General features: G+C 35.1%; 1 protein-coding gene and 1 long non-coding RNA gene across 3 annotated transcripts; one reads left to right on the plus strand and one right to left on the minus strand.

Annotated features, from left to right (window-relative positions):
* The first annotated feature begins 279 nt into the window (after positions 1 to 279).
* LOC114300559 (putative copper-transporting ATPase HMA5) lies at positions 280 to 26,973 on the plus strand. Of its 2 annotated transcripts, none has more exons than XM_082902505.1 (6): positions 280 to 679; positions 23,615 to 25,006; positions 25,108 to 25,362; positions 25,576 to 25,698; positions 25,804 to 26,283; positions 26,413 to 26,973. In XM_082902505.1, exons 1-6 carry the CDS (start codon positions 356 to 358, stop codon positions 26,827 to 26,829), a joined length of 2,991 nt encoding a protein of 996 aa, XP_082758631.1. In that variant the 5' UTR covers positions 280 to 355; the 3' UTR covers positions 26,830 to 26,973. The 2 variants fall into 2 exon arrangements, with proteins under 2 accessions (XP_082758631.1, XP_028101233.2); XM_028245432.2 differs by lacking the exon at positions 280 to 679 and adding an exon at positions 6,853 to 7,416.
* Positions 16,751 to 19,557, minus strand: LOC114281756 (uncharacterized). Its single transcript, XR_014348011.1, has 5 exons — positions 19,477 to 19,557; positions 18,337 to 18,397; positions 17,793 to 17,881; positions 17,178 to 17,252; positions 16,751 to 17,038 (listed from the first exon to the last, which is right to left on the minus strand). It is a non-coding gene; the product is annotated as an uncharacterized LOC114281756 (long non-coding RNA).

The raw sequence follows: 26,973 nt of genomic DNA on the forward strand, positions 1-26,973 counted from the left end.
TGAAAATAAATAAATAAACCAAAACATTCCATCAAAAAATGAAACCCACCAGTTAGAGCTCCTTAGAACTCCTAGAGTAGGGCTCTAAAACATTTTTGGATAGAAAATGCTGCTGCCAGAGCAAAGTTGGTACTCCTTGGGGAAGTTGTACATTATTCTGGAAATAGCAACAACAAAACCCTGGTCCATATATTTTTTCAATGCAAGTTGCAACTCCACAGTTACGTGGCAAGCATAGACAAAAAAGTATATATACATATATACACACTCACAAACTGAGGGAAGAATAAACAAAGAAAGCTTTTGGGAAAAAGTGTGTGTGTGTGTGTGAGAGAGAGAGAGAGAGTGTGTGTTGATGATGGCTAGCAAGTTTTTGTCATTGGGATGTATGAGAAATATGGCATGGCCGAGATCACACTACCCTTGGATGCCCAAGTACCCCAAAGCGAAAGGCGTGTTGGTGTCGAAAGATGACCATGATGATGAGGAGGAGAAGAAAAACAGCGAAGCATCGGAGGAGGAGGTGATGATGGCTTCGTATTCGGTGATAGGAATGAATTGCTCAGCGTGTTCTGCGTCGGTGCAGAAGGCTATTAAGAGGCTTCCCGGAATCAAAGACGCCGTGGTTGATGTCTTCAACAACAGTGCCCGAGTCTTCTTTTATCCTCCCTTTGTTGACGTGAGTTTTTCTCTCTTATCTCTTTCTCTTTTTCACTTTCCTCTTTTCTGTCTCTGCTTTTTTTTAGAAACAGTAATACGAGAAACACATACGTGAAAAACTCATGTATGGTTGATTGACACATACGTGAATCGACATATTTGATTGATAGGATTAAAGTATGGGGTTAGAATTATTAATTTGTGAATCTAATAATTATGTATTTATTTTGAAATTTTGTTTCATAGGATTAGTAATAATGGAATAGGGGTATGATTATATATCCTGAGCTGCGAAATAAAATAAAAAAACTCTTTTACCTATTAATTCAATTCAAATTAAACAATGGACAAAAATATAATTTATTCTACTAATTCAATTGGATAGTGAATATCACATTAATTTAATAGAATTATTAATTCATTCACTATTAATCTTATGAATCAAACATGATCAGATATCTCTTACATATAGACTTTATTTCGTGTAAGATATCTATATTCATTCTATTTTTAGTCTTTATGTACTTGTAGACTTATTATTAAGAAAAAGTAATGATGGAAATAGAGAAATTAAACATAACATAGTGAGTCTCACATCCTATAAGCTCCACCTTTTATGAGACGTTTGTACGAACTCTTTTTCTTTTTCTCTTTTCAATTTCCTCTTTTCTGTCTCTATTCTTTTTTCTTTTTCTATTTCAGAGATAACAATATTAGAAACACATACCTCAAACACTGTCTCATACATATGGACTCTACTTATTGTGAGATATTTGTATTTTATTTTATATTGGGTTTTTGTGTACACATAGACTTCTTATTTAAGAAAAACTATATTAGGAATACAAAAATCAAACACAACATAAGTCTTACTCCACTTCTTATGAGACATATTTGAGCTCTGTACTATGGCTAACGGATTAAGTTACCGGTTTTATTAACCAGACCACCTAGGATAAATTATTTTAATAGTCTTTATATTTTATCTCTTACGTAATTTTGTTCCTTACACTTTAAATTGGTTCAATTTTGACTTTTAATTTTAAATTTTTTGTCAATTTAGTTCAATTGATAATGTCGTTAATATTTTTGACAAAAAATGATCACTGAATTGATTAAAATTAACTCACTGAGTTGAATAAATTTATAATTTTGCTTCTAAAAACATAGTATTTTTTTTTATCGGCAAAGAAAATCTTTATTGATGAAAACATACAAGGTATGGTAGATTACATTAATAAAGAGGAGTTTGGAGCTAAAACAAAGCTCCAAGCGCCAGGTGGTGAGGAACCAACAAAAAAAGAGAGCGAGAGAAGAAGATTGGAGAGCCAACAGACAACAAGAAAGGAGAAGCTCAAAACCCAGGTAGCAACAAGAAAGGAGAACCAACAGACAATAGCGCACACTTCCAGAGCATTGAGAGCATCCACTGATGGCAATCCAATCCCGCAAAGCAGCAAAAGCCAGAGCAAACCAGCCAAAAAGATGTAGACATAGAACAGAACAACAGACCAGAAGCCCAAACCAAACTCCTGACTTGTCTGCAATTGAAAATTAATGAGCCTCTACAAAAACACATTCATAACAACCCAAAAGATACAGCCATTGAAGCAAAAACCAATGCAAACCAGATGCAAACCCAAAACAGACCAGAGCAAACCAGCAAAAACCAGTGCAAACAATAGCAGCAATATCAGCACAAACCAGCCCAGAGATAGAATTTGTGCAACCTCAACCACTGCTATTCCAGGCCAGAACAGACTAGTAACCCAAACCAAACCCCTGATTTATCTGCAATTGAAAAATAGTAAGGATTTGGAGACAAAAGTGGCACATACCAGCCCATCTATAGATTTGTAAACCCAACTCTGATTTGTCTCCAATTGAAGGTTACATCATCAACTGAGTAAGGAAGGTCCTTAATAGATGCTTTTAGCCAAAGTACTGATCTGATTTTGATAGATTCACTCATATCAGAAACATTGGGTTGAGCCTCTACAAAAATACATTTGTTCCTATGTTTCCAAAGTGACCAAAGGATAATGAGTGGGATAGCTCTCCAAATTAACCTATCAAAGTGCTTAAAGTTGACACTCATCCACCTTTGGAGAAGGCCATCTACTGAATCTTGAATGCACCAAGAAAGCCCCCAATCATGAATTATAGAAGACCAAATCAGCCAAGAAAAAGGGCAATGGAGCAAGACATGGGTAGCAGATTCAGATTCATAGCTACAGAAGGTGCAACTGGTGGAGACAGAAGGGTCTAAAATGCCAATTCTGTGTATAAATTCTGCTGACTTGATTTTGTTCTTCCAGGCCAACCAACTGAAAAAAAAAAAAAAAAAAAAAAACCCTTGGTGGGGACAACCCTATTGCAGATATGCTTACAGATTGGAATATGAGGACCAAGGATAGAATTACTAAAAGAGTAAAGTGTAGAAACAGAGAACTCACCAGTACTTGCAGAAGCACTAGCCCAAATATAATAGTCAGCCCTATGAAGAGTCAGAGAAGGGGCTGAAGATAGGACTCCAAGCAAGCTAGTTTCTTTATCCAATTCCTAAGTAAACAACACTTTTCTAATAGGAAAATTCCAATTGTTTGGACTAGTTTTCCTTGCAAAGAATTGATGAAGAGAACCATCTTTATCAGTTGAAAGATTAAAAAGGAGGGGAAAATCAGTCTTAAAACAAAAGTTGCCACACCATCTGTCATGCCAAAATTTAATTCTATTTTTATCCCCCACTTTAATTTGGCAGTTATCCACATAAAAATTGTAAATATTACTGCTATGATTCCCAATAGATAAGATGTCTTTCCAAACTCTAGAATATTTGTAAGAACATCTTACCGGTGGATTCCAACAAGCATCATCTATATTGTATTTGCTACATATAGCCCTCTTTCAAAGTGAATTAATTTGAGTTCCAAATTTCCACCACCATTTGAGCAATAGACAAGCATTTACATCTCTGATTCTTCTAACGCCCAGACCTCCTTGATCAATGCTTTTTGTTGCCTCCCCCCATTTCACTAAGTGAGCTTTCCTTTTAGGTCATTTCCACCCCATAAAAAAGCTACTTCAATCCTCTCAAATTCTCCGGCCACACCTTTTGGCATCTTAAATAAAGAGAGAAAATATACTGGTAAACTACATAAGGTAGACTTGATTAGAGTTAGTCTACCTGCAAAAGACAGTAATTTTCTCTTCTACTCTGAAAGTCTGGATCTAATTTTGTCAAGCACGGGTTTCCATGTAGATTTTTTCCCAAGGTTGGCTCCAAGAGGCAGTCCCAGAAATCTCAGAGGTAGGTTATGAACTTGACAGTTGAGGAGCTTTGCAAAGGAGAGCAAAAGAGCATCATCCACACAAACACCACACACCACACTTTTGTGATAATTTATTCTAAGACCAGATAAGACTTTGAAGCATCTTAGAATTCTTTTAATAAGCACCATCAAATCCCAATCTGCTTCAGAAAAGAGAATTGAATCATCTGCAAATTGCAGATAAGACAAAAGAACATCCTTAGACCGAACAAGCACTCCTCTAAGAATGCCAAGATTAATTGCTTTGACCAAAAGTATGTTTAGACCTTCAGACACTATATTGAACAGGAAAGGTGAGAGCGGGTCGCCCTGCCTAAGACCTCTTTGTGGTGAGAATTCGCTAGTTGGTAAACCGTTCACAAGAATGGAGATTCTGACTGTAGATACACAAGTTTTCATCCAAGAAATCCATTTATTCCCAAACCCAAAATTGGACAGTAGAGAGAATAGGAATTCCCAGTTAACAGAATCAAAGGCTTTCTCGAAGTCTAGCTTTAAGATCAAACCATGCTTCTTGAACTTCTTCCATCCATCCACCACTTCATTGGCAATGAACACCCCATCTAGGATGTTTCTCCTACCTATGAAAGCAGTTTGTGTTTCACCAATGATTGAGGGTAGAGCTGGCTTCAGTCTATGTGTTAATACTTTAGCTAGAATTTTGTAGAGAGAACTTACAATGCTGATAGGTCTGAATTCAGATAGGCCAGTGGGATTTTCCACTTTAGGAATTAGACTAATAAAAGTGCTATTGATGCCATAGGTCAGTTTGCTGTTCGTGTGGAAGTTTGCAAAAAATCGCATAATCTCAGGCTTTATGACCTTCCAAAATTTATGATATCACAGCAAGTTAAAGCCATCAAGGCCTGGAGCTTTGTTGCTATTACAATCCTTAATTGCAGCCAATACCTCAGCTTCACTGAATTCTGAGACAAGGTGATGAGAAACATAGTCTGCCTCAATGGTCTTGAATACCCCTCCCAAGACAGGTCTTTTACCCAATCCTTAGCAAACTGTTTCTTGAAGTGTTGATTGACCTCAAATTTAACCCTGTTAGGATCCTCATAAGACACCCCATTAACTTTAATAGAGTTAATCATGTTCCTACTCTGTCTGGCATTGGCAAAAACATGAAAAAAAACCTAGTATTCTTATCCCCATTTAGAGTCCAGTTCAATCTGGATTTTTGATGCCAAATCCACTCTATCATTCTGTTCAGCTTCCACATCTCTCCTCTGACCACTCTTCTTCTTGTCATTTCAGCTTCAACCAGAGGTCTTTCTTCTTCCAAGATATCTAATGCATGTAATTCCTCCTCTAAAACTTTGAGTTTGGATGAGACATTGCCAAACATCTCAACATTCCATTTCTTTAATTCTAGCTTTAGATGCTTTAGTTTTTGAACAAGTATGAAGCCAGCCTATCCAGTAACAGAAGTGTTGCTCTAGATATCCACAAAGAGCTTGGAAAAGCTTGGATAAAGAGTCCAGGCATTTAGGAACCTGAAAGGTCTGGGGGCCCAATCTCTTTCATCTTCCATCATCAACAGAGGACAGTGATCTGAAATTAATCTAGACAGCCCCCATAGCTTCATTCTGAAATTAATCAACCACTCAGGACTAAGCAGTACTCTATCTATACAGCTTCATTTCTCAGATTCCTGAGCATTACACTAAGTGTATTTCCTTTTATAAAGAGGTAAATCATTGAGCTCACATTTCCCAATAAACTCATTAAAATGTTTAATCCCCCTGTCCCTCCTGGAGCAGCCTATCCTTTCACCTATATGTCTAATTTCATTAAAGTCCCCACCCTTACACCAAGGAGCAAGGAAGTGGTCTTTAAGCTTGAGAATATCAGCCCATAAAGTTGATCTAGCGCTGATATCATTTGGTGTATATATGTTGATCAAAACACAATCAAAAGAGTTGTACTAGGAGCCAGAAAGCAAGATGTACCTCCTATTGCAACAGCAGCCAGAGAGTTAGAAGACAGCAGGGTCCCAATACATAAAAGCCCACCAGTAGAGCCTTCAGGATCCACAAACATGTATTCCATATTTCTGCAACCCCAGAGCCTTCTAACAGCATTATCAGAGTCCACTGCTTTCTTAATCTCTTGAAGGAAAACGATATCTACATGCTTGTCCTTTATAAGACTTTTGATGCTACCCTCATTCTCAGGTTTACCCAAACCCCTAATATTCCAAGATAACAGCTTTATAAGTAAACAAAATTATACACTCAAGTCACCCATTTGCAGTATTTTATTGTTGAGCCTTCCTCTCTTTAGTGATTCTGGCTTTATCCTTAAGCTCTAGGTCAATTATTTTGCTCAATACAACATCCTTTTCCCCATTGTAGTTGACACCCAATGATTTCCCCAATTGTATAGTAGCTTTGGCTTCTTCAAGAAGATGGGTCCACTTTTGAGCACAACTTCGATGATTTGAACCGTTCACATTTTAAAATTTGTCATATACATCATACCTGTAAAAAATCAAATTGATCGAATATCAGAAGAACTAAAAACTGTTTATTAAAAAAAATTTAATAAACAATTTTATTGCTTAATAAAATTTTTAATTCACGTGATTTATTATATTCGATTGACTTGATTTTTTACAAATATAATATACATGACAAATTTTAAAATATGAACAGTTTGGATCATCAAAATTGGATCCAAAAATCGACCCAATGACCCATCAAGTAGGAAGTTAAGTAAGAGATTCAATGAGAGAATCTTTACTTCAAAACATCACATCAAAAAGGGGGACCCACTAATTAGAGCTCCTTAGAACTCCTAAATTAGAGCTCTTAAACATTTTTGAATAGAAAATGCTGCTGCCAGAGCGAAGTTGGTACTCCTTGGGGAAGTTGTACATTATTCTGAAAATAGCAACAACAAAACCCTCGTCTATATATTTTTTCAATGCAAGTTGCAACTCAACAGTTACGTGGCAAGCATAGACAAAAAAGTACATATATACACACACTCACAAACTGAGGGAAGAATAAGCAAAGAAAGCTTTTGGGAAAAAGTGTGTGTGTGTGTGAGAGAGAGAGAGGGAGAGAGAGTGTTGATGATGGCTAGCAAGTTTTTGTCATTGGGATGTATGAGAAATATGGCATGGCCAAGATCACACTACCCTTGGATGCCCAAGTACCCCAAAGCGAAAGGCGTGTTGGTGTCGAAAGATGACCATGATGATGAGGAGGAGAAGGAGGAGGAGAAGAAAAACAGCGAAGCATCGGAGGAGGTGGAGGTGATGATGGCTTTGTATTCGGTGATAGGAATGAATTGCTCAGCGTGTTCTGCGTCGGTGCAGAAGGCAATTAAGAGGCTTCCCGGAATCAAAGACGCTGTGGTTGATGTCTTCAACAACAGTGCCCGAGTCTTCTTTTATCCTCCCTTTGTTGACGTGAGTTTTTCTCTCTTATCTCTCTCTTTTTCACTTTCCTCTTTTCTGTCTCTGCTTTTTTTTTAGAAACAGTAATACGAGAAACACATACGTGAAAAACTCATGTATGGTTGATTGACACATACGTGAATGGACATATTTGATTGATTGGATAGAGTATGAGGTTAAAATTATTAATTTGTACATTTAATTATGTATTTATTTTGAAATTTTGTTTTATAGGATTAATAATAATGAGGTAGGGGTATGATTATATATTTTGAGTTGTGAAATAAAATAAAAAAACTCTTTTACCTACTAATTCAATGCAAATTAAACGATGGACAAAAAGATAATTTATCCTACTAATTCAATTGGACAGTGAATATCATACTAATTTAATGAAATTATTAATACATTCACTATTAATCTTATGAATCAAACATGACTAGATATCTCTCACATATAGACTTTATTTCGTGTGAGATATCTATATTTATTCTATTTTTGTCTTTATGTACGTGTAGACGTATTATTAAGAAAAAGTAATGATGGAAATAGAGAAATCAAACATAACATAGTGAGTCTCACATCCTATAAACTCCACCTTTTATGTGACGTTTGTATGAACTCTTTTTCTTTTTCTCTTTTCAATTTCCTCTTTTGTCTCTACTCTTTTTCTTTTTCTATTTTAGAGATAACAATATTAGAAACACAGACCTCAAACACTTTCTCATACATATGGACTCTGCTTATTGTGAGATATTTGTATTTTATTCTATATTTGGTCTTTGTGTACACATAGACTTCTTATTTAAGAAAAAATAATATTAGGAATATAAAAATCAAACACAACATAAGTCTTACTCCACTTCTTATGAGACATATTTGACCTATGTACTATGGCTAACGGATTAAGTTACCGGCTTTATTAACTAGACCACTTAGGATAAATTATTTTAATAGTCTTTATATTTTATCTCTTACATAATTTTGTTCCTTACACTTTAAATTGGTTCAATTATGACTCTTAATTTTAAATTTTCTGTCAATTTAATTCAATTGATAAGGTCGTTAATATTTTTGACAAAAAATGATCACTGAATTGATTAAAATTAACACGTTGAGTTGAATAAATTTATAATTTTGCCTCTAAAAACATAGTATATGTCACTTATATGCATATTTTTCATTAAAAAATATTGACAATTGTAAACAATTGAACTAAATTGAGAAAGAATCATAAATTTATAATCAAAATCAAGCCAATTGAAATTTCGAAAACCAAAATTACACAAACCAAAATATAGAGATTATCAGTATAATTTTTCTTAACAAAAACTAAAACTAAAATCGTTTGATATCCTTTTTTTTTTTTTTTTTTTTTGTCTCTCTCTCTCTCTCAAGGTTTTCTTGGTATTGATCCAAAGATCGAAGTCAGTTGATCAATCAACAAGAGACACCATCAATGCAAAATCTCCTTAAATTCGTATATATTTTAAATACTTGTAAATGGGTTTATCTCTAATTGGAAAATGATATATAAATCTACTTTTTAAACTTATTTTTTAGCTCAGTAATATAATTGGTTAATAATTAGAGAAGAAATGAAAGAGAGTGTGTTTCCTTTAATATCTTAATTGATTATCACATTATTGAACTTAAAAAGTGACTTCAATTTATTTATTTATTGAATAGGAATGCTTTTTTCAAGTTACATATATATTTCTATTATATAAAACACATCATAATATTTTTGAAGTTTTGTTATATTTTTTCTTCGAAATTGTTAATAAAATATTTAACTACTTAAAGACTTTAAATTTCGACCTATCTTTCTCATTCATCAAATCATTTAAAAATTTATATATAAAATTACAATCATATAAAGTTTACACATACTCACATCTAGTTTATATAAAAAGAAAATTACAATTCAGTGCAAATTGAGTGATAAATTTTATAAATATTAGTAATTAAAATTTTAAACTCTTTCATATATAAGATGTAGTGTAAGTCCCTCTTATATACAGGGAAAATTACCACACAGTGGTGGTTTGAAAATATTATTACAAATTCATAAAAAAAACCTCATGATTTTAATTATTAATAGTTATAACTTTTATCACTAATTTATAATTAATTTTTAAAATACATACCGAATTGTTATTACTCATGTATGTATATGTATATATATATCAACAACCAACTAATTGGGGAAGGGCAACCTACCATAACATTTTAACGCTATATATGAATGAATCTTTCTTCCCTCTAGTATAGAACGTTGTTGTTCAAACTTGCGATTCATCAAGGGTCTCATTTTAATAATTAAAACTATTTATTTTGTATAATTTTTTTTTTTTGTGTGTGTATCATTCATAACAAAAAAAATTAAGTCAATTAGATAATCATATTTTGAACCTGAACATAAACTCATAATGAGTCCCATGAACCTGAACAATGCTCTCCAACCTAAATATGGACTATATGAAAATCTCCAAGAGGACTACGAGCAAAGTTATTTTGCTTAATTTTCTTCCCATATTTATTTATTAAAGTGAAATTGTACTTTAACCATTAAGAAGTAAGGGTTAATTTCTTCGACCATGCCACGTAGTTCGAAACCGCGGCTCGACACCAAAACGACGTCGTTTTGGTGTCGAATTTTTTTTTTTTTTTCTTTCTTTCTTCCCTGGTTTTGTTACAGAACGAAGAAGAAGAAGAAGAAGAAGAAGGGAGAAGAAGAGAAGGGAGGAGGAGGAGGAGGAGGGAGGGGAGGAGGAGGAGGAGGAGGAGGGAGGGGAGGGGGCCATAAAAACCGGTTGGAGGAGGAGGGGAGGCTGGGCAGATGACGGTGGTGCTGCGACGTCGGCGGGGCTGGGCAGACGACCGGGGCTGGGTGAGGTGACGGTCTGCTGCGACGATCGGCGACGACCCACGGCGACGAGCCCTCTCCTCTCTCTTTCTCCCTCTCTCCTCCTCTTCCCTCTCTTTCTCCCCTCTCACTACAAGAATTAACACTATTGGCAACAAAAAAATTGGTCGCTAAAAGTCAATTTTTGGTCGGCAAAAGTTATCCGCGACCAATTTTTTTGGTCGCTACTTTGGTCGCCAATTGAGGGTCGGCAAAAGTAATTCGCGACCAAAATTGTGGTTGGTCGGCAAAAGTTAGATTTCGCGACTAAATTTTTGGTCGCTAAATATTTAATTACCGCGACTAATTTATTTTGTCGCCAAAACACTTTCGTCGCGAAAAGTGATATTTTTCCGACCAAAAAGTTTGGTCGCCAATTGTGACATTCCGCGACCAAAAAATTTTAGTCGCCAATCGTGACATTCCGCGACCAAAAAGTTTGGTCGTCAATTGTGACATTCCACGACCAAAAAAGGTTTTGGTCGCCATTTGTTACTTTTCGCGACCAAAACTTTTGGTCGGCAAAAGTGAGTTTCCACGACCAAGAGCTGTTTTGGTTGGCAATAGATGTATTTTTTGCGACCAAAACTCTTGGTCGGCAATTGTCATTTTTTTAGAAAAAAAATAATTTATTTGTCGCGACTAATAAATTGGTCGCCAAAGCAAGAAAACAATACACCTGTAATTCCTAATAATTCATTCAATCCATAATAAACCTATAATTTTAAAGCATCATTCAAATTAACTGAATCATTAACATTCGACACAATACATAATTCATTAACATTCGACACAATACAACTATTCTAAGTTTTCATTTACAAGTCACATCCATCTAGTATAACAAATTGAAACAATACATAATTCAAATTTACAGCATCAGGAAAATTGCTTAATCCACTAAGTTGCCTTGATAGCCAATCAAAAAATCCTTGCGCCCTTCCGTGCCACGCTTCGCATCCATCAAAGCAGTAGTGATGTAAGGCACCTAATAAAGAAATAGAATTGGAAAATTTATCAGAGAAGCATGATAGTGGCAGCAACACTGGATTGCAAACCCGTATCTTTGCAAAAATCAATTAAATCCTATAAACATGTACATCGTATTGAGACAACTACCTGGCATAATAAAACTGTACCTGTTGCTGTACCTGCAAATTTCAGTACACGATGATTAATAAGCTAACAACCATAACAAATACAGGCATAGTTAACTATCAAAGCTCCATTGATTCAGTTCACTTTTATATATGATTTCTAATTACACAAACACCCTTCAAGAATCTCTAATTATTTTCTCTCTTTTTTTTTTTTTGATAAATATTCAAGAATCTCTAATTCTAAATACATATGCAACACAAATCATAACCTTAATTTAAATTAATATCCCTTCAAATTTCAACTGGAAAAAAGTTGAAAACAAGAAAACCAATTGGAAGCCAATTTGGTTTATGCACAATCCCAATCCTCTCTCTCTCTCTCTCTCTCTCTCTCTCATAATATACCAGAACCATTATAGAAATTAGTCAAAAAACAAGATAACCCAATAGAAACATAGAAAGACAAGATCCAAAACCAAAGGTAATTGCCAACCTTGATTCAACAGTCGGCTGCATATGGGAACGACTTACATGAAAGGTTCAAGCTTCTGGTGCTTTGCTAAGAGCTATGCCAAGTATTGACTACAAGAAATTAAGAATACCCAGAAACATATAAAACCCAATTCAATCAAAGCTATAAACTCATCAAAAACTACCCAATCATTAGAATCGAAATCGAATCAAAAAGGATCGTATAATATACCTATCAACATCTGGGTTGGTCCTTATATGTGGAGAAGCAGTTCTTACAGGTGAGAAACTTGAATTCTGGGGGAACAAACTAGACATGGCTGGCTGTGATGCAAAAATGATTCTTGAATCTTGATTTGAGATAAAGTTCAAAACACAAATGAAAGGTTTTTTTACATGAGAACAAAAAAGAGAACTTTGAATGGTTGAAAGGTCGGTCTTGACAGCAAACCCCCTGAAAATGAAGGAAAGAAGATATGCTGGAAGACACATGGCATATGGAATTTCCAAGAAGAAGTGATATGTCAGATGGTTTGTATTCCAGCATTAATGGTGGGTTCCCAATGTGGGACAGCTACTCATTTTTTCAAACTAAACCAAAGAAAGAAGATTGCATTGGCCTTGCAGAAGCTATCACAAAGAGCATTCTTTCAACAGGTAGATTGCTTTCAAAAGTGATATGCTCTCATAGGGGAAGATTTACATCAAGACTTATCTGTTTGGTTCTCTATTGACAGGGCGTATAGACCTCCAAAGAAAATTATTTTGTAGCATACAACTGGTTAGTTTCGGAGTTTGTGTAAATTGCGCAGAGTACTACTTTACATATACTAGTTTTGGCATAGAATTAATGATACTGTTATTTGTTTTAGTTTGGTGGTGTTGCTTTGACAGCTGGTCTCATTTCTGCTGCAGAAGAGAGGTTTGTTTAACTCTTGCTTATGTAGTATTAAAGAAAGTACTAGCTTAATATAATCTATTATGATGCTTTATACATTACACAATTTGAAGAGATTCGTAATGTAAGTCTGAACAAGCAGAAACACATTACAATAAGCTCTCATCTTAAAAGTTTATGTAATAAGCTCTCATCTTAAAAGTTAACCAGAAACGACAGCTACTTAGTGGTTTCATCTGAGGGAATTTACGAAAAGCTTACCGTCCAAGATGTCTGTGATCTTTTGCCGTACAGACATTCCAAAGGTTATGAAATGTTGAAGCTATTCCCTTCTTGCGATTATCCATCAGCCGAATGCATAGTAAAGACTGCCTTTGAAGAAGGCAGCATGGATAACTTGTCAGCCATTGTGGTTCCATTGAAGTCGGCTGGTCTTCTGTATAAGAACCTGCAAAATAGAAGCAGCAATGATGAAGCATTCAGTCTTTAGCTTTGCATTGCTTAGGATATTGTACAGTAATGACAATATACTAATTGGTTGAATTGGATTTTATTTTATTTTTATTATCAATCGACACGAGATGAGCTACAAAAATTACAAATATTATGCGAAGTATGTTAAACTAGACATTCACGAGTACATCATCATTATTCTACAGTCAAATGTATTGACAAAAAAAATTCTTTTCCTTTCCCTTGAACAAATCCTAGGTCCCAAACATAGCATGGTAGTATTCTACCCACAATGTAGCAATTATAAAAAATATATTAAAAAAAAACACTCCAAAACCTCAATAGTACATGAAAACTCTAAAACTCTTAACTTTCAAAAGTTATCAATCCTATCTCAAATGAGTTTCAGAGCAAATGAAAAACATGCTCTGTTTGTCGAAGTAGAAACTTGAAGAATATCGATCTGATTGCAGATGCCTTTTGAAAGGCTAAAATGGCTGATTTTCCAAAATCACAAATTCTGTCCAGCGGGTTCTTGGGGAAAACCAGTAAAATTCAGTGGAATTACAACAGCTGACAAGTTGTCCCTACTGCCTTTCTTGAACGCTTTGTTGACAATGCGGTCAGCCAATGAGGAAGAGGATGAACATGAACATGAGCTTTTGGACATTTCATTTACTTGGACATTTGCATCCCATAAAAGATCACAAACTTTCTGTGGTTTCAAACTCTCGAAGATGCCATCAGATGCAACAACCAAATAGCAATCATTGGCAGTTAAATGCCGCCAACCTATCACTTCAGGCACGGGACTAACACCATATCTGACAGTTAAAAACAAAATAAACTGTGAAAAAACGTCTCATCCCTAGTTATATCAGCCATGTAATAATGATCAGTGCAAAGTTCACACGTTTGACAGAGAATGATAATATCAGAGATCGGCAATGGGCTCACCAAAACTATTTGAAAATTACATAATTCTCATCATTACCATAGGATGATGGCTAAAGAGCAGAACTAACAGCAAAACATAAAAAAGTGAAGAGGAAAAAGATGAGCAGCCTAAGCTAACTTTAGCTTCCGAAAATTCACCTTTTTAAGTACACATCACCAATAGATCAGGATACAGCTTTGATACCATTGACATGAGGCACACCCCACAAACGTACAAACCCACCAGCAGCTTCTATTCAGGCTCTCTCATAATCTCTATCTAGATGATGATCTCTTGTCAGTTCTTCCACATCAAGCACTGTTATTGAAGCACCTGTTATGTCCAAATGGCTTGAAATAAGACTTCTAATTATGGGTATACATGTAGATTAGTTGTCATATGCTAATAACATGCAAGACAAGTGTATTTTTTTAATCTAGCAGTGCCTAGTGAATGTGAGTCCAACCACAAAGGGACTTGATAATAATGGGAAGAATTAGACCTTCATCCCCCAACGCAGACTTGATTTTCTCCGAGCACAGGAGTGCTTTTGAATCACCAACACTAGCAACTAAAATTTGACCATCCACCAAGAGAACGATGGTGGTCGTGGATCCAGAAATATATCTGTTATTGAAAGCTTCCTGGGAATGTAGGATGATCACAACAAACTAATGAGAAACACTTGTGGTGAGAAAGAAAAATGTAAAGACTGAATACTTACCAGTGAAAATTTTGTATCGATATCATGAATTGTCCTCAACAAAGCTTTCTGGATAAAATGGAAATATTGAAATGCAATTATAAGCAGAGACTTTTAAGATGAGTATGCAAATAAATTCAAAAGCAAAAACTATGTTTGAGAATAAAAAGCTTCAAATTTTTTGGGAAAGCTTATGTAATATTCCGGAGAGGTCACTGCTGGAAAAAATCAAATTTAAGTCAATACCCAAATTAACCAATAGACAGACTGAATTTTAAATTGGTCCCAACTCAAACCATCATCTGATTCTATTTATATAACTACAGCAGACAGGAAAAGTAAATCTTTCTACCCATCATCTTAACAATAATTTTGTCAATAATTTTGGCCTATCATAAACTCAAATTTTAGCCTATCTTTCTACCTCTTCCAAGGTTTTCCTCCTATTTGTTATTGGAGCTGCAGAACATAAACTCAAATTTTAGTCACTCTACGTACTCTGCGGGTCCATCAGATAAAATCCAATAAAATTTTGATGCACATATAAACAAACACACAGATACATGGCTTTTGAAGACATTAAAATTTATGGAAAGTAGCAGAAAAATCCAAATGCATAAACGACAGGGCCAGACAGATCATAAGCAAGGTAAGGAAGGAGGGAATCAAAGAAGACTCACCAGAGTGGAAATCAGGTATCTGCAGTGCACAAAACCCATTGTGAGGAAGAGAGACATTGCTGCTGCAAAGATTGACACAGTATGGTTGTGATGGTGGTTCTGTGACTCTGTACACAAACGCAATAGAGATTAGCCTCAATAGACTAACCCTAGAATTGCATACAAAGCACAAACGCAAAGATCACCACGAACGAGTCAGAAATAGAGTCGGTTTGAGGATGTTAATATGCGCATAGGGACTCAAACTTACAGATCTGAACGAAAGCAATCAATCGATCAAATCCAGAGAAGAGTGTTCGATCGCGATCAATAAATTAAAAATCAATCAATCGAGATTTGCCTAAAAATCGATCAATAGAATAAAAATCAATCGCGATCAATAGACATAAATTAGTATATATATATATAAAACAGATTTGAGATCGTAGATCTAAGTTTGTATATAAACAAAATGAAAAATCAGAGGACTCACAAAATTAATCTTCAAATCGGACTGATTCAGAGCTTTGAGCCAAGATGGAAAGAACCAGATCGTGAATCGGAGCCTACGAAGCTCGATCTAGTGACCTTTCACCATAAGAAAGAGGAGTGATGAAGAGATAGAAAACCTAGATCTATCAATTGCTGCGTGAAATAGAATAGAAGAATGAAAAATGCGTGGGTCTTAAAAGGGAAAACATGTTCGTACACCAAAAGCACGCGTGTTTTTTAAAATGAGTTATTTACAAAAATATTTTGAAAATCTTTAAAACGACGTTTTTTAAAAAAACGCCATTACAAAAGCGTGGTTATATGCTACTTTTCTTGTAGTGACACCTGACACTCAAGCCAAAAAACATGAGTTAATTACTAGATTTCTTTTTTATTTCAATAAAAAACTTACAAAGAAATGGTTGATTATGCAACATGTGCTTATATATTTTGTTTGTAACATCTTTCCAACACCAAACATCATTTGCAATTAACACGCATTAAAATATGATCTGAAAATGAATGAAAAGATAAACTTAAATAATGGGGCAGAATAAGGAACTTTTCAAGCTAGATTCCAAAATGCTAAAATTCATCAAAAAGTGTGTGAAAATCAAATATGCAAAATGTAGATAGATCAGTCACAACTTAACGTAAACTACAAAAATAAAAATAAAAATACAAAATATCAATAGGCAATCAAAATCTATGTAATAAATCAAGTTCCATAACAGAAATCCAAGTCCATGGAAATAAAATATATCATAAGGAAACACAAATGCAGAGGACTTACAAAATGAGGTAATGATCCAAGGAGATTCCATTTTTAGCCTTTTCTTCCACTGAGGATACGTGACGACGAGCTTGTCTTAATTCTTTAACATTGCCGCCAGAGCCACACTGTTGAACCTTTTCTTGTGATTGCTTTTCAAGAAGAGAGATCAGTCTATGAAGGTCACTGGCTGCTTGTTCATAGTCTCTAATTGTTTCATGAAAGGTGGCTCTTCTAGAAACTGCCTGCATAAGAACTGGGCCAATCAGGCACAGAATTACCAATAAAGAGAAGCTTACAAAAGGAAGGGGTTTGGAAAGAATCCATGTAGAAAAGAGAAATTGATAATGCTCATAACTATTGCATTGTGAAAAAGCTACTTACCTAGCAGCTATTCCTGAGTAAACATCAGCAGGTTTTTCTCCAGCAACCAAATTGACAGCAGTTGCTCCCAACTGAAAGAAAAAAATCCATCAGAGAAGCCAGAGAAAGGCAACAAAACAGGAAACAAATTTTTTTTTTTGGGTCATGAATGGATAAAAAGTTTACATTTTTTCTTAGCTCCAATGAAATGAAAGATGACATTTCTGTGGCTATATTTCTCCATTTACTTTGTTTCTAACTGTTGCTAAATTTCGTAAAAGCAATGAATATTTAACGAACTTTCATAACCAATGGTCTCAGCTTCTTATACAGTTATTAAAAGCTTATGGGATTGTTGATTGATTGGTGAAGTGAACAAAAGCTTCAATGACCTTGGACAATTGGAAAAAAAAGCTACTGAGCAAAGGAAAGATCCACACAGTTAAACTATTAATGAAAATTCATGGAGAAAATTTAGACTAGAACCAGTAGTACCCATTAAGCCTTAATTATTCACTACAGAGACAAGATAAAATAAAAAATAAAATCACTATATATAGATATCAAAAGATGCAAATAAAAATGCAACATAATTTGTCTGCGTGGTTTGGAAATTAAAATTTTCAAATTACCTGTTTGGCACTTCACTGATCAAGATACTCACAGTTTAAGCTTCAGAGTGGGATAGTTTCGACTTCTAGCTGCAGCATCTGCTATTCACCTGGCAATGAGGTCAGTGCGATGGAAAATAACATTCATGTTTTTGTTAGGATTTATAAATCTGATTAAATCACAACCTCACAACTAGTAACACAATAATCTCCTCAGTCTTTTTGTCTCGGAGAAGCACATTACTGGCTCAAGATGCGAGGACTAAACACTAATGGTGAAACTTTAAATGCTGATAAAGTGGAACATGTCTCTCAATGTTCGTAAAATATAGGTGATTTACATTTGCAAGTGATAATTTTAGGACCACAAAGTCAAAGAAGTTGATCAATGATCAAATCCATACCACCGTTAATTGCTTGTTGAAGTTGATCAATGACCTAATTGTTTATTGATAAAAAAACATCCCAATCCAAGTATACATTGAACTGTGCTTGTGTGTGTATGTGATGTATAATGTATGGTTGAGAATAAAATCGAAGCGAATACATAAATATAATATCATACTGAAGATGGGCAGGTTTGCCACATTGAGCACAGGATAAGGTATCTGATCCACCAACCATCACTGCACAAATCAATTCATATCACAGAACAACGTTATTATATCACTGCACAAATCAATTCATATCACAGAATTGATTAATTATTGACCAGTCATGAAAAAAAGGAACAGCTGAGCCAGTGCATATATTTTGCGAGAGTTCCTAACACCTTAATGAAAATCAAAATCAAAGAGAGATGAGAGAGGAGAGAGGAGAATCAACCAAAAAAAGGGAGCTAGTATAAACAAAATTTCTTACGTCAACAGCAGAATAAGTAGAGGTCCAACTTATCAACCTTAGGTAAGTTCAGTCACCCTTATCTAAAACTTACAACAGCATATCCTATCAGAAAGGGCATTGCTTCATGTCTCAAACCACTCTTCGAGTAACCATTTCTCGAAAACCCCACATTATCTGATCGAAATTGTTATTTCTGTGAATGTAAAGCCAAAAAGTCCCTACTATCACCCCAATATATAATTAGGATATCCTTAGTTCATCATTAGAGGAAAAAATGGTTTTCATTGCTTGAACGGCTGGACAAATGACAGAATATTGGCGATTGAATATGGCTTTCCTAAATTTGATTCAGCTCCAAAGGTCAAAAGAAAATCAATGATAAACATTTGGAAAACCAAAATATTGGAAGCACATAGTAAATGAAGTTATGGACAAATTCTAACCCCATGCTACTCAAATCAACAAAATAACAATCGGTCCAAACAGACAACAAACCTGCTTGGTGCAGCTTTTTTCAAGCAGAAAGTTAACAATTACAAACCATAAGTTAAAAGCATTTCCTCCTCAACTTCGTAATTGTCAGTTTTTTCAGCTAATTTAAGTTGTTTTTGCCTCACATGTTGTATAACCAAACACTCTACAACAGATTCACAATGTAAAGAGGAAAAAAAACAAAAAGCAACCCCAATAAGCTTCACCAGGGGGGACAAAGCAATCCAAATGACTAAATTAAGGCCATTCTAGTATTAAGTTAAATGCATTATCCTCAAGAAAGAACCGAAAAAGAAAGCCACATTAATGCTAGACAAGAGGCAAAAACAAGGAAAGACAGACAGAAAATCATGGTAATTCTTTACTTTACCTTATCATTGACATTTGCATCTTTGAACCTCTGAGTGTAAATATACCGTCCAGGAAAAACAATATATTGCCAACCCCCAATCTACTCAAAATTACCAACAACAACATACCAGATAATAAGTTAAATAAACAAAAATCAAAATAATCACAAGGTTACTCAATTACAAAGGTAATAATACTAAAAACAGAAACATCCAAATAACATCAAAACAATCTAACTAGCATAGACAACAAGAATTGGTATCATATGGATAACCACAAAATTAACTCTGAAACACAAATTTCCAAAAATTTACATCTGGGTCATGACAAGATCACCCTAAAACTTACTCTAATGAGGTAATTAACAGTTTTAAAAATTAAGGCTCTATAGCACTTTAACGATTTTTTATACAAAATTAATAAATAGTTCGATTTTTTATTCAAAATTAATAAATAGTACACAGATAAACTTTATTCTCAGACTAAAGTTAAAACCAATCATATTTTTCTTGAAAAGTGTAACTTTTTTACTTGAATGTAAAAACTTAAGGGGAAACAAAGGTTTTATATGCTCAAAAGAACAAACAAAGGTTTTATATGCTCAAATGAATTATGAAAACCAGAGAAACTCACATTATCTTGATCAATTTCTGTGACCGTATCATCTAATTGAACATCACCTAGACCAAAGTCTCTACAAGCCTGTTGAAGCTCATCAATCGTTATATAACCACTACCATCCTTGTCAAAGAAAGAGAATGCTGCGATCAAATTCTCTTCTCTATCCATCTTATTTATGTGCAACGTAGCAGCAATAAATTCACCATAGTCAATTGTTCCACTGTTGTCAATATCTGCCTGTCAAAGTTCCTCATTTAATGGAAAATTTAACTAGACAATCAATTGAAAATGAAAAAAAATAAAACTATAAACTTCTACACGATAAATCTATTTACTGCATTCATAAGGGCCTTGATCTCAGACTCCATTAGTTCGGAGCCTACTCTTTTCAAGCCTACTCTTAATGGAAAATTTAACCAGACAGTCAATAACCCAATAAATTGTCAAATTATAGAAACCCAATACATGGTAAACAATGAAAAATTAACCAAATGTAAGAAAAGGAAAGGAACCAAGACCACCCATTGCCAATAAGGTTATAAATCAAACAAGAACACAAGAAATTGCAAATTTACAAATCAAAATCAACAATGTCTAACCAAATGAAACAGAGCAAGAAAGTGAGAAGAACCCAAGAACCAACCAGGTTTATAGAAAATCGAGAGCCCAAAATCAGTGGCCTTGAGCTTGGTGCCCTCGTCAGGAGTATCGAACAAGAAATTCTCAGGCTTGAGATCTCTGTGCATTACCCCAAGAGAATGACAAGCCTCCACAACCCCAACAATGGTCTTGATCAATCCCGAGAGAGACTCCGAATGATTGATTCAATGTGCCTAGGGTTCGAATCGAACGCAAAGACGAGAGAGAGAGCGAGCGAGCGAGTGGTTCGTTGTTTGCTTGTTTCGCACCTATTTCAAAGAGAGATGAGAGAGGGAGCGCTTGAGTTACCACTCGTCGAGGGGCTTGACGGAGTGGTCTGCACAGTGGATAGTGAGGAGGAGCTTCATGCGGGGGACTAGAGAGAGGTCGTTCTCGATTTCTAAGGTTTCGATCGGCCGGAGAGTCTCTGACGACAGTGGATTGGTCATCCCTCTTCTTCTGCTTTTGTTTCTAACTAAATTGGCGCTCTCTCTATTCGGCACTATGAGCTCTCTCTCAGCTTGTTTTGCTTTCACGGTGGTGAGGGATTTCGGTGAGCTAGAGAGAGTGGCCACCGATTGAGAGAGAGAATACAGAGAGAGGGAGAGGGCGGATCAACATATACAGAGACACAGAGAGCGAGCTGGAGACAGAGAGGAGAGACGGGGATTAGAAATGGCGACCAAATTTTGATTCGGAGAGTGGGTACAAAACGACGTCGTTTTATAAATGACGACCAAATATTTTTTTGTCGCAAAAAATTTTCATTTCCTCCCTCCATGTTTCAAATTTCCCTCCCACACTTTTCGCGGCCAAATGATCAGATTAGTCGCAGAAAAGGGACCTTCACCGACAAACTTTTTTAGTCGCCAAATCTCAATCAACGGCGACTAAAATATTAGTCGCTAAAAATACTAATTTGGCGACTAATTTTTTTTGGCCGCCAAAATGTAACCTTCCGCGACCAAATTTGAAGTTGGTCACCAAAAGCATACCAATTTCTGCGACTAACTCATTTTTGGTCGCCAAAATGTGATATTCTGCGACCAACTCATTTTGGTTGCCAAAAATAATGATCATTCGCGACTAATTAATATTTTGGTCGGCAAATGTCATTTTTTTGCGACTAAAATTTTTTTGGTCGGCAAAAGTGGTCGGCAAATATGTAAATTCTTGTAGTGTCTTCTTTCATTTTCGAGCTGTTTCGAGCTCGACCCTTTCGAGCTACGAGACATTTTTGTAATTTCTTAGAGAAATGCTAGTGCAATTTTGGAAAGTAGATTAAAAGTCAATTTTTTTTTTTTAATTTTTTTGAAAAAACGTACAAAAAAAATAGAAAAGTGATATGACCTAAAAAAACCAAAAAACCAATAAGTTACCTTTTAACTTATTTCCTAAAATATTTAATTTTTTTCAGGATATATATTTGAATAACTATTTTTTTATTTACAAAAGAAAAACTACTCATAAAATTTTGAAAAATGTTAGGGACCATAAATGTTTACCTCAAAATTATCCTGAAAACAAAATCAACGATGTAAATTTAAAATTGGTGTGACGTGGGCCATACTTAGAATGATTTTGGGGTATAAATATATTATTGTGGATACTTTCTTGGATATGTAGCATAATTGTAAATTTTTTATTCAAATTTTATGATTACAATGATGTGTTAGCAGTAGTATTTTATTTATTCATCCAAATCATGTATGATCTTGATAAATCAAGGTCAGGAATCGAGGTCAAGTTAAACAATAGTCAATCTTGGGTGTTTGGGGTAAGTTTATTTACTGATTTTGACTTTTTTTTATAAAAAATTGTGTAGAAAGGAGAGAGATGATAATTTATCAAGAAAAAAAATAGAGAAATGATGAGATAACTTGTAACAAATAAGTAAATAAGCTACTTATTTGCTATGTTGCCAAACAACCCAATGTGTTTTGGAGTGATTTTTTTTTTTTTTAATTGTATGAAAATTTGTGAATGATTAGTATGTATGAATTAATTTTTGATGACTTTTTAATTTTTTTGGGTCTATTTTAATAACTTTTATTTATTTATTTATTTATTTATTTAAAACTTTTTTAACCTAAGAGGGAAGTTCCTATACAATGCATATATATCACACCATGTGTGGTAACTGGTAAAGTATAATAAGATTGTTCAGTCTTGGTATGGTTTTGGGGTGGAGTTTTTTAGTTAAAATAGTTAAAAAGTTAAAATATTCAATCATATATATATATATATATATATTTAATGTTTTTGTATGCTTTTTCATAAAAAAAATTAACTAAACCAATCAATTTCCAAACGAATCCTAAGCAAGAAAGCATAATGAAAAACTCCATATGATGGTATTTACCACTTCTTTTTCTCCACAACTATATCATTGTTTGATTTCTTGTTATTTTATTACGATTCCATTACTAAACCAAATTATTACAAAAATCACAAACTTTTAAAATAAATTTTCTCTTCACTCTAGGCCGTCTCTTCAAACATAAGTACCAAATATATTAGTGATATTATTTGACGGTATCACTATCCAATATATAATCTTACTTTCTAGTAAAGAGCATAAAAATGTTAACTTAGTGAAGACAAAGTATATCTACTTTTAATCTCATTTGCGATTATTTATTGACCAGTGACACCATATTGTTAGAATTAGTATTTTTCTTTCCTTGTCACCATCATCCCCCCCACCATCGGCAGCCCCTATTTTACTGCTAACCACTACTACTCATCACTGGTTGCGACTTAGCCCTATTTTCTTCCCTTCCATACACCATAGGCCACCACCAACCCCATCTTTCATGATCCAATCCCTATTTCCTTCCCTTACATATTCCCACTTTATCACATGGTATTAATAAGAATTTGTTATTGTTCAATAGGAGGAAACAATTCGAGAGACCATTGAAGATGTTGGATTTCAGGCCACATTGGTAGAAAATGAGATGAATGAGAAAACCATTCATGTTTGTCGAATACAAATAAAGGGCATGACTTGCATTTCATGTTCTACAGTTGTTGAATCTGCCTTGCAAGTAGTGCCCGGTGTTCAAAAAGCCCAAGTTGCATTGGCAACAGAAAAAGCACAAGTTCATTATGATCCAAAGATTGTCAGCTACAATCAACTAATAGAAGCCATAGAAGACACCGGATTTGAAGCCATATTGATTAGTACAGGGGAAGATAAAAGCAAAATAATGTTAAAAATTGAGGGAGTACAAACTGATAATTCGATGAGAATGATTGAAAATTCTCTTCAAGCACTTCCAGGCATTGAGGATATAGACATCGACTTTGAGCTCAAAAAAATTTCCATTTATTACGAATCAGATTTGACAGGACCTAGAAATTTTATCCAAGTTATTGAGTCTACTGGGTCAGGGAGTTTCAAAGCAATGATATTCCCCGAAGAAGGAGGAAGAGAAGCTCATAGACAAGAGAAAATTAAGCAATGCTACACATCATTTCTGTGGAGCTTGGTGTTTACAATTCCTATTTTCTTAACTTCAATGGTCTTTATGTATATCCCTGGACTCAATCATATATTTGATACTGAAGTTGTGAATATGCTTACTGTGGGAGAGATTTTAAAGTGGGTGTTATCTAGCCCCGTTCAGTTCATTATTGGTCAACGATTCTACGTTGGTTCTTACAAAGCAATTTGTCGTGGTTCTGCCAACATGGATGTTTTGATTGCCTTGGGAACAAATGCAGCTTACTTCTATTCAGTAGGTTCAGTGTTGAGAGCTGCAACTTCTCCAAATTTTAAATCCACAGATTTCTTTGAGACTAGTGCAATGCTCATTTCATTTATTCTACTTGGGAAGTATCTGGAGGTTTTGGCAAAAGGAAAGACATCTGAGGCCATTGCAAAGCTTATAGACTTGACTCCTAACACAACAATACTGTTGACCCTTGACAACGGAGGAAATGTGGTATGTGAAGAAGAAATTGATAGTCGTTTGATACAAAAGAATGATGTGATTAAAGTTATTCCGGGTGCAAAAGTAGCTTCGGATGGTTTTGTCATTTGGGGACAAAGCCATGTAAATGAGAGCATGATTACAGGAGAATCTCGGCCAGTGGCAAAGAGAAAGGGCGACACAGTGATTGGAGGCACGGTGAATGAGAATGGTGTTTTACATATTAAGGCAACACGGGTTGGATCAGAGAGTGCTCTTTCCCAAATTGTTCGACTTGTTGAATCAGCACAGATGGCTAAAGCTCCAGTGCAGAAATTTGCTGATCGCATTTCCAAATTCTTTGTGCCTCTTGTAAGTATAAGTGAATGCTTTTCTTTTTGCCCTTTTTTCCCCCTTTTTTTTTTTTTTTTTTTTCTCTAGATGTGTTATTAACAATTAACTATATTTTGCAGGTTATAATTCTATCCTTTTTCACTTTGTTTGTGTGGTTTTTAGCTGGAGAGTGCAATGGCTATCCGAAATCTTGGATACCTTCTACCATGGATAGCTTTCAGCTTGCATTGCAGTTTGGCATATCGGTCATGGTCATTGCTTGCCCATGTGCTCTAGGCTTGGCCACACCCACTGCTGTTATGGTCGGTACTGGAGTCGGTGCTTCCCAAGGTGTCCTAATTAAAGGCGGCCAAGCACTCGAAAGTGCACACAAGGTCATCATAATATATCAATCTTTTTCGCTCATACTTCAAAAAATATATCCCTATAAGATTTATCTTAAAACTCCAACATGAATCAATTTGTTTTGCCAATCCTCTTGAAAAGTCCAAAATATTTCATGTAGTATTGATGTAAACACTTCAATAAAAAAAAATCTAGTTTACATTAGCAATGACAAAATCTTGAAGTGAGTGTTTTTGTTGTAGGTAAACTGCATTGTTTTTGACAAGACTGGAACTCTTACCATTGGCAAGCCAGTGGTTGTTAACACATTGCTTTTGAAAAATATGGTACTTCGAGAATTCTATGATCTGGTTGCTGCAACTGAGGTAATTTTCTTTCTGTTTTGGACTTCAAATTTTTTGGATAAATTATATTCTTTCAGTTTTCCTAGCTAAAGATGACTGGTGATAATTTTGGTCTGTAATATCTAGAAAAATAGTGAGCATCCTTTGGCCAAGGCCATTGTTGAGTATGCCAAAAAATTCCAAGAAGATGAAGAGAATCATGTTTGGGTAGAAGCCCAAGACTTCAAATCCATCACTGGCCATGGAGTGAAGGCCATTGTTCAGAACAAGAAAATTGTTTTGGGAAACAAGAGCTTGATGTTAGACGAAAACATTGTCATTCCTGTCAATGCTGAAGAAATGCTAGCAGAAATTGAAGGTTTGGCTCAAACTGGAATTCTTGTAGCTATAGACAGGGAAGTGGTTGGAGTGATTGCCATTTCCGATCCATTAAAGCCCGGTGCCAGTGAAGTCATTTCCATTCTCATGTCCATGAAAATCAAAAGTATAATGGTGACCGGTGACAATTGGGGAACGGCCAATTCAATTGCTAAGGAAGTTGGAATCGACACTGTAATTGCAGAAGCCAAGCCCGAGCATAAAGCGGAGCAAGTGAAAGAATTACAGGTAGCAATTGGAGTAGTTGCCTCAAGACAATATTGACAACCACTATTGTTAATTTTAAAAAAAATTCCCCAAGTGACTAACTAGTATTAAAAAATTAAATTCAACAATTTGACTATATGATTCACACAGGCTTCAGGTTACATCGTGGCAATGGTAGGAGATGGAATCAATGACTCGCCAGCACTCGTAGCTGCAAATGTTGGAATGGCAATTGGAGCTGGAACAGACATTGCTATTGAAGCAGCTGACATTGTCCTAATGAAGAGCAACTTGGAGGATGTGATAATTGCCATTGACCTTTCCAGGAAAACGTTTTCCCGTATACGTCTCAACTACATTTGGGCTCTGGGTTACAATCTCCTTAGCATCCCAATTGCTGCTGGAGTCCTTTACCCGTCAACTAGATTTCGATTACCACCATGGATTGCTGGAGGTGCAATGGCTGCCTCTTCGGTTAGTGTTGTTTGTTGCTCTCTCTTGCTGAAGTATTACAAAAGACCCAAAAGTCTCAACAACCTTGAGATAACAGAAATAACAGTCGAGTGAAAGAATTATGATGGTGTTAAATTCAGCAGTGTGTATAATCTATGTCATGCTAAAGTTTGCTTGGAATAAATTTTGAACAAAATGTCATTTTTATCCTACACTACTCCAACTCCCTTTTTTTTTAGCATTCACATGTTTTGGTTA

The sequence above is a fragment of the Camellia sinensis genome, chromosome 13 (genome assembly GCF_055761805.1).
Source record: "Camellia sinensis isolate YWXY chromosome 13, ASM5576180v1, whole genome shotgun sequence".
Taxonomy (NCBI): Eukaryota; Viridiplantae; Streptophyta; class Magnoliopsida; order Ericales; family Theaceae; genus Camellia; species Camellia sinensis.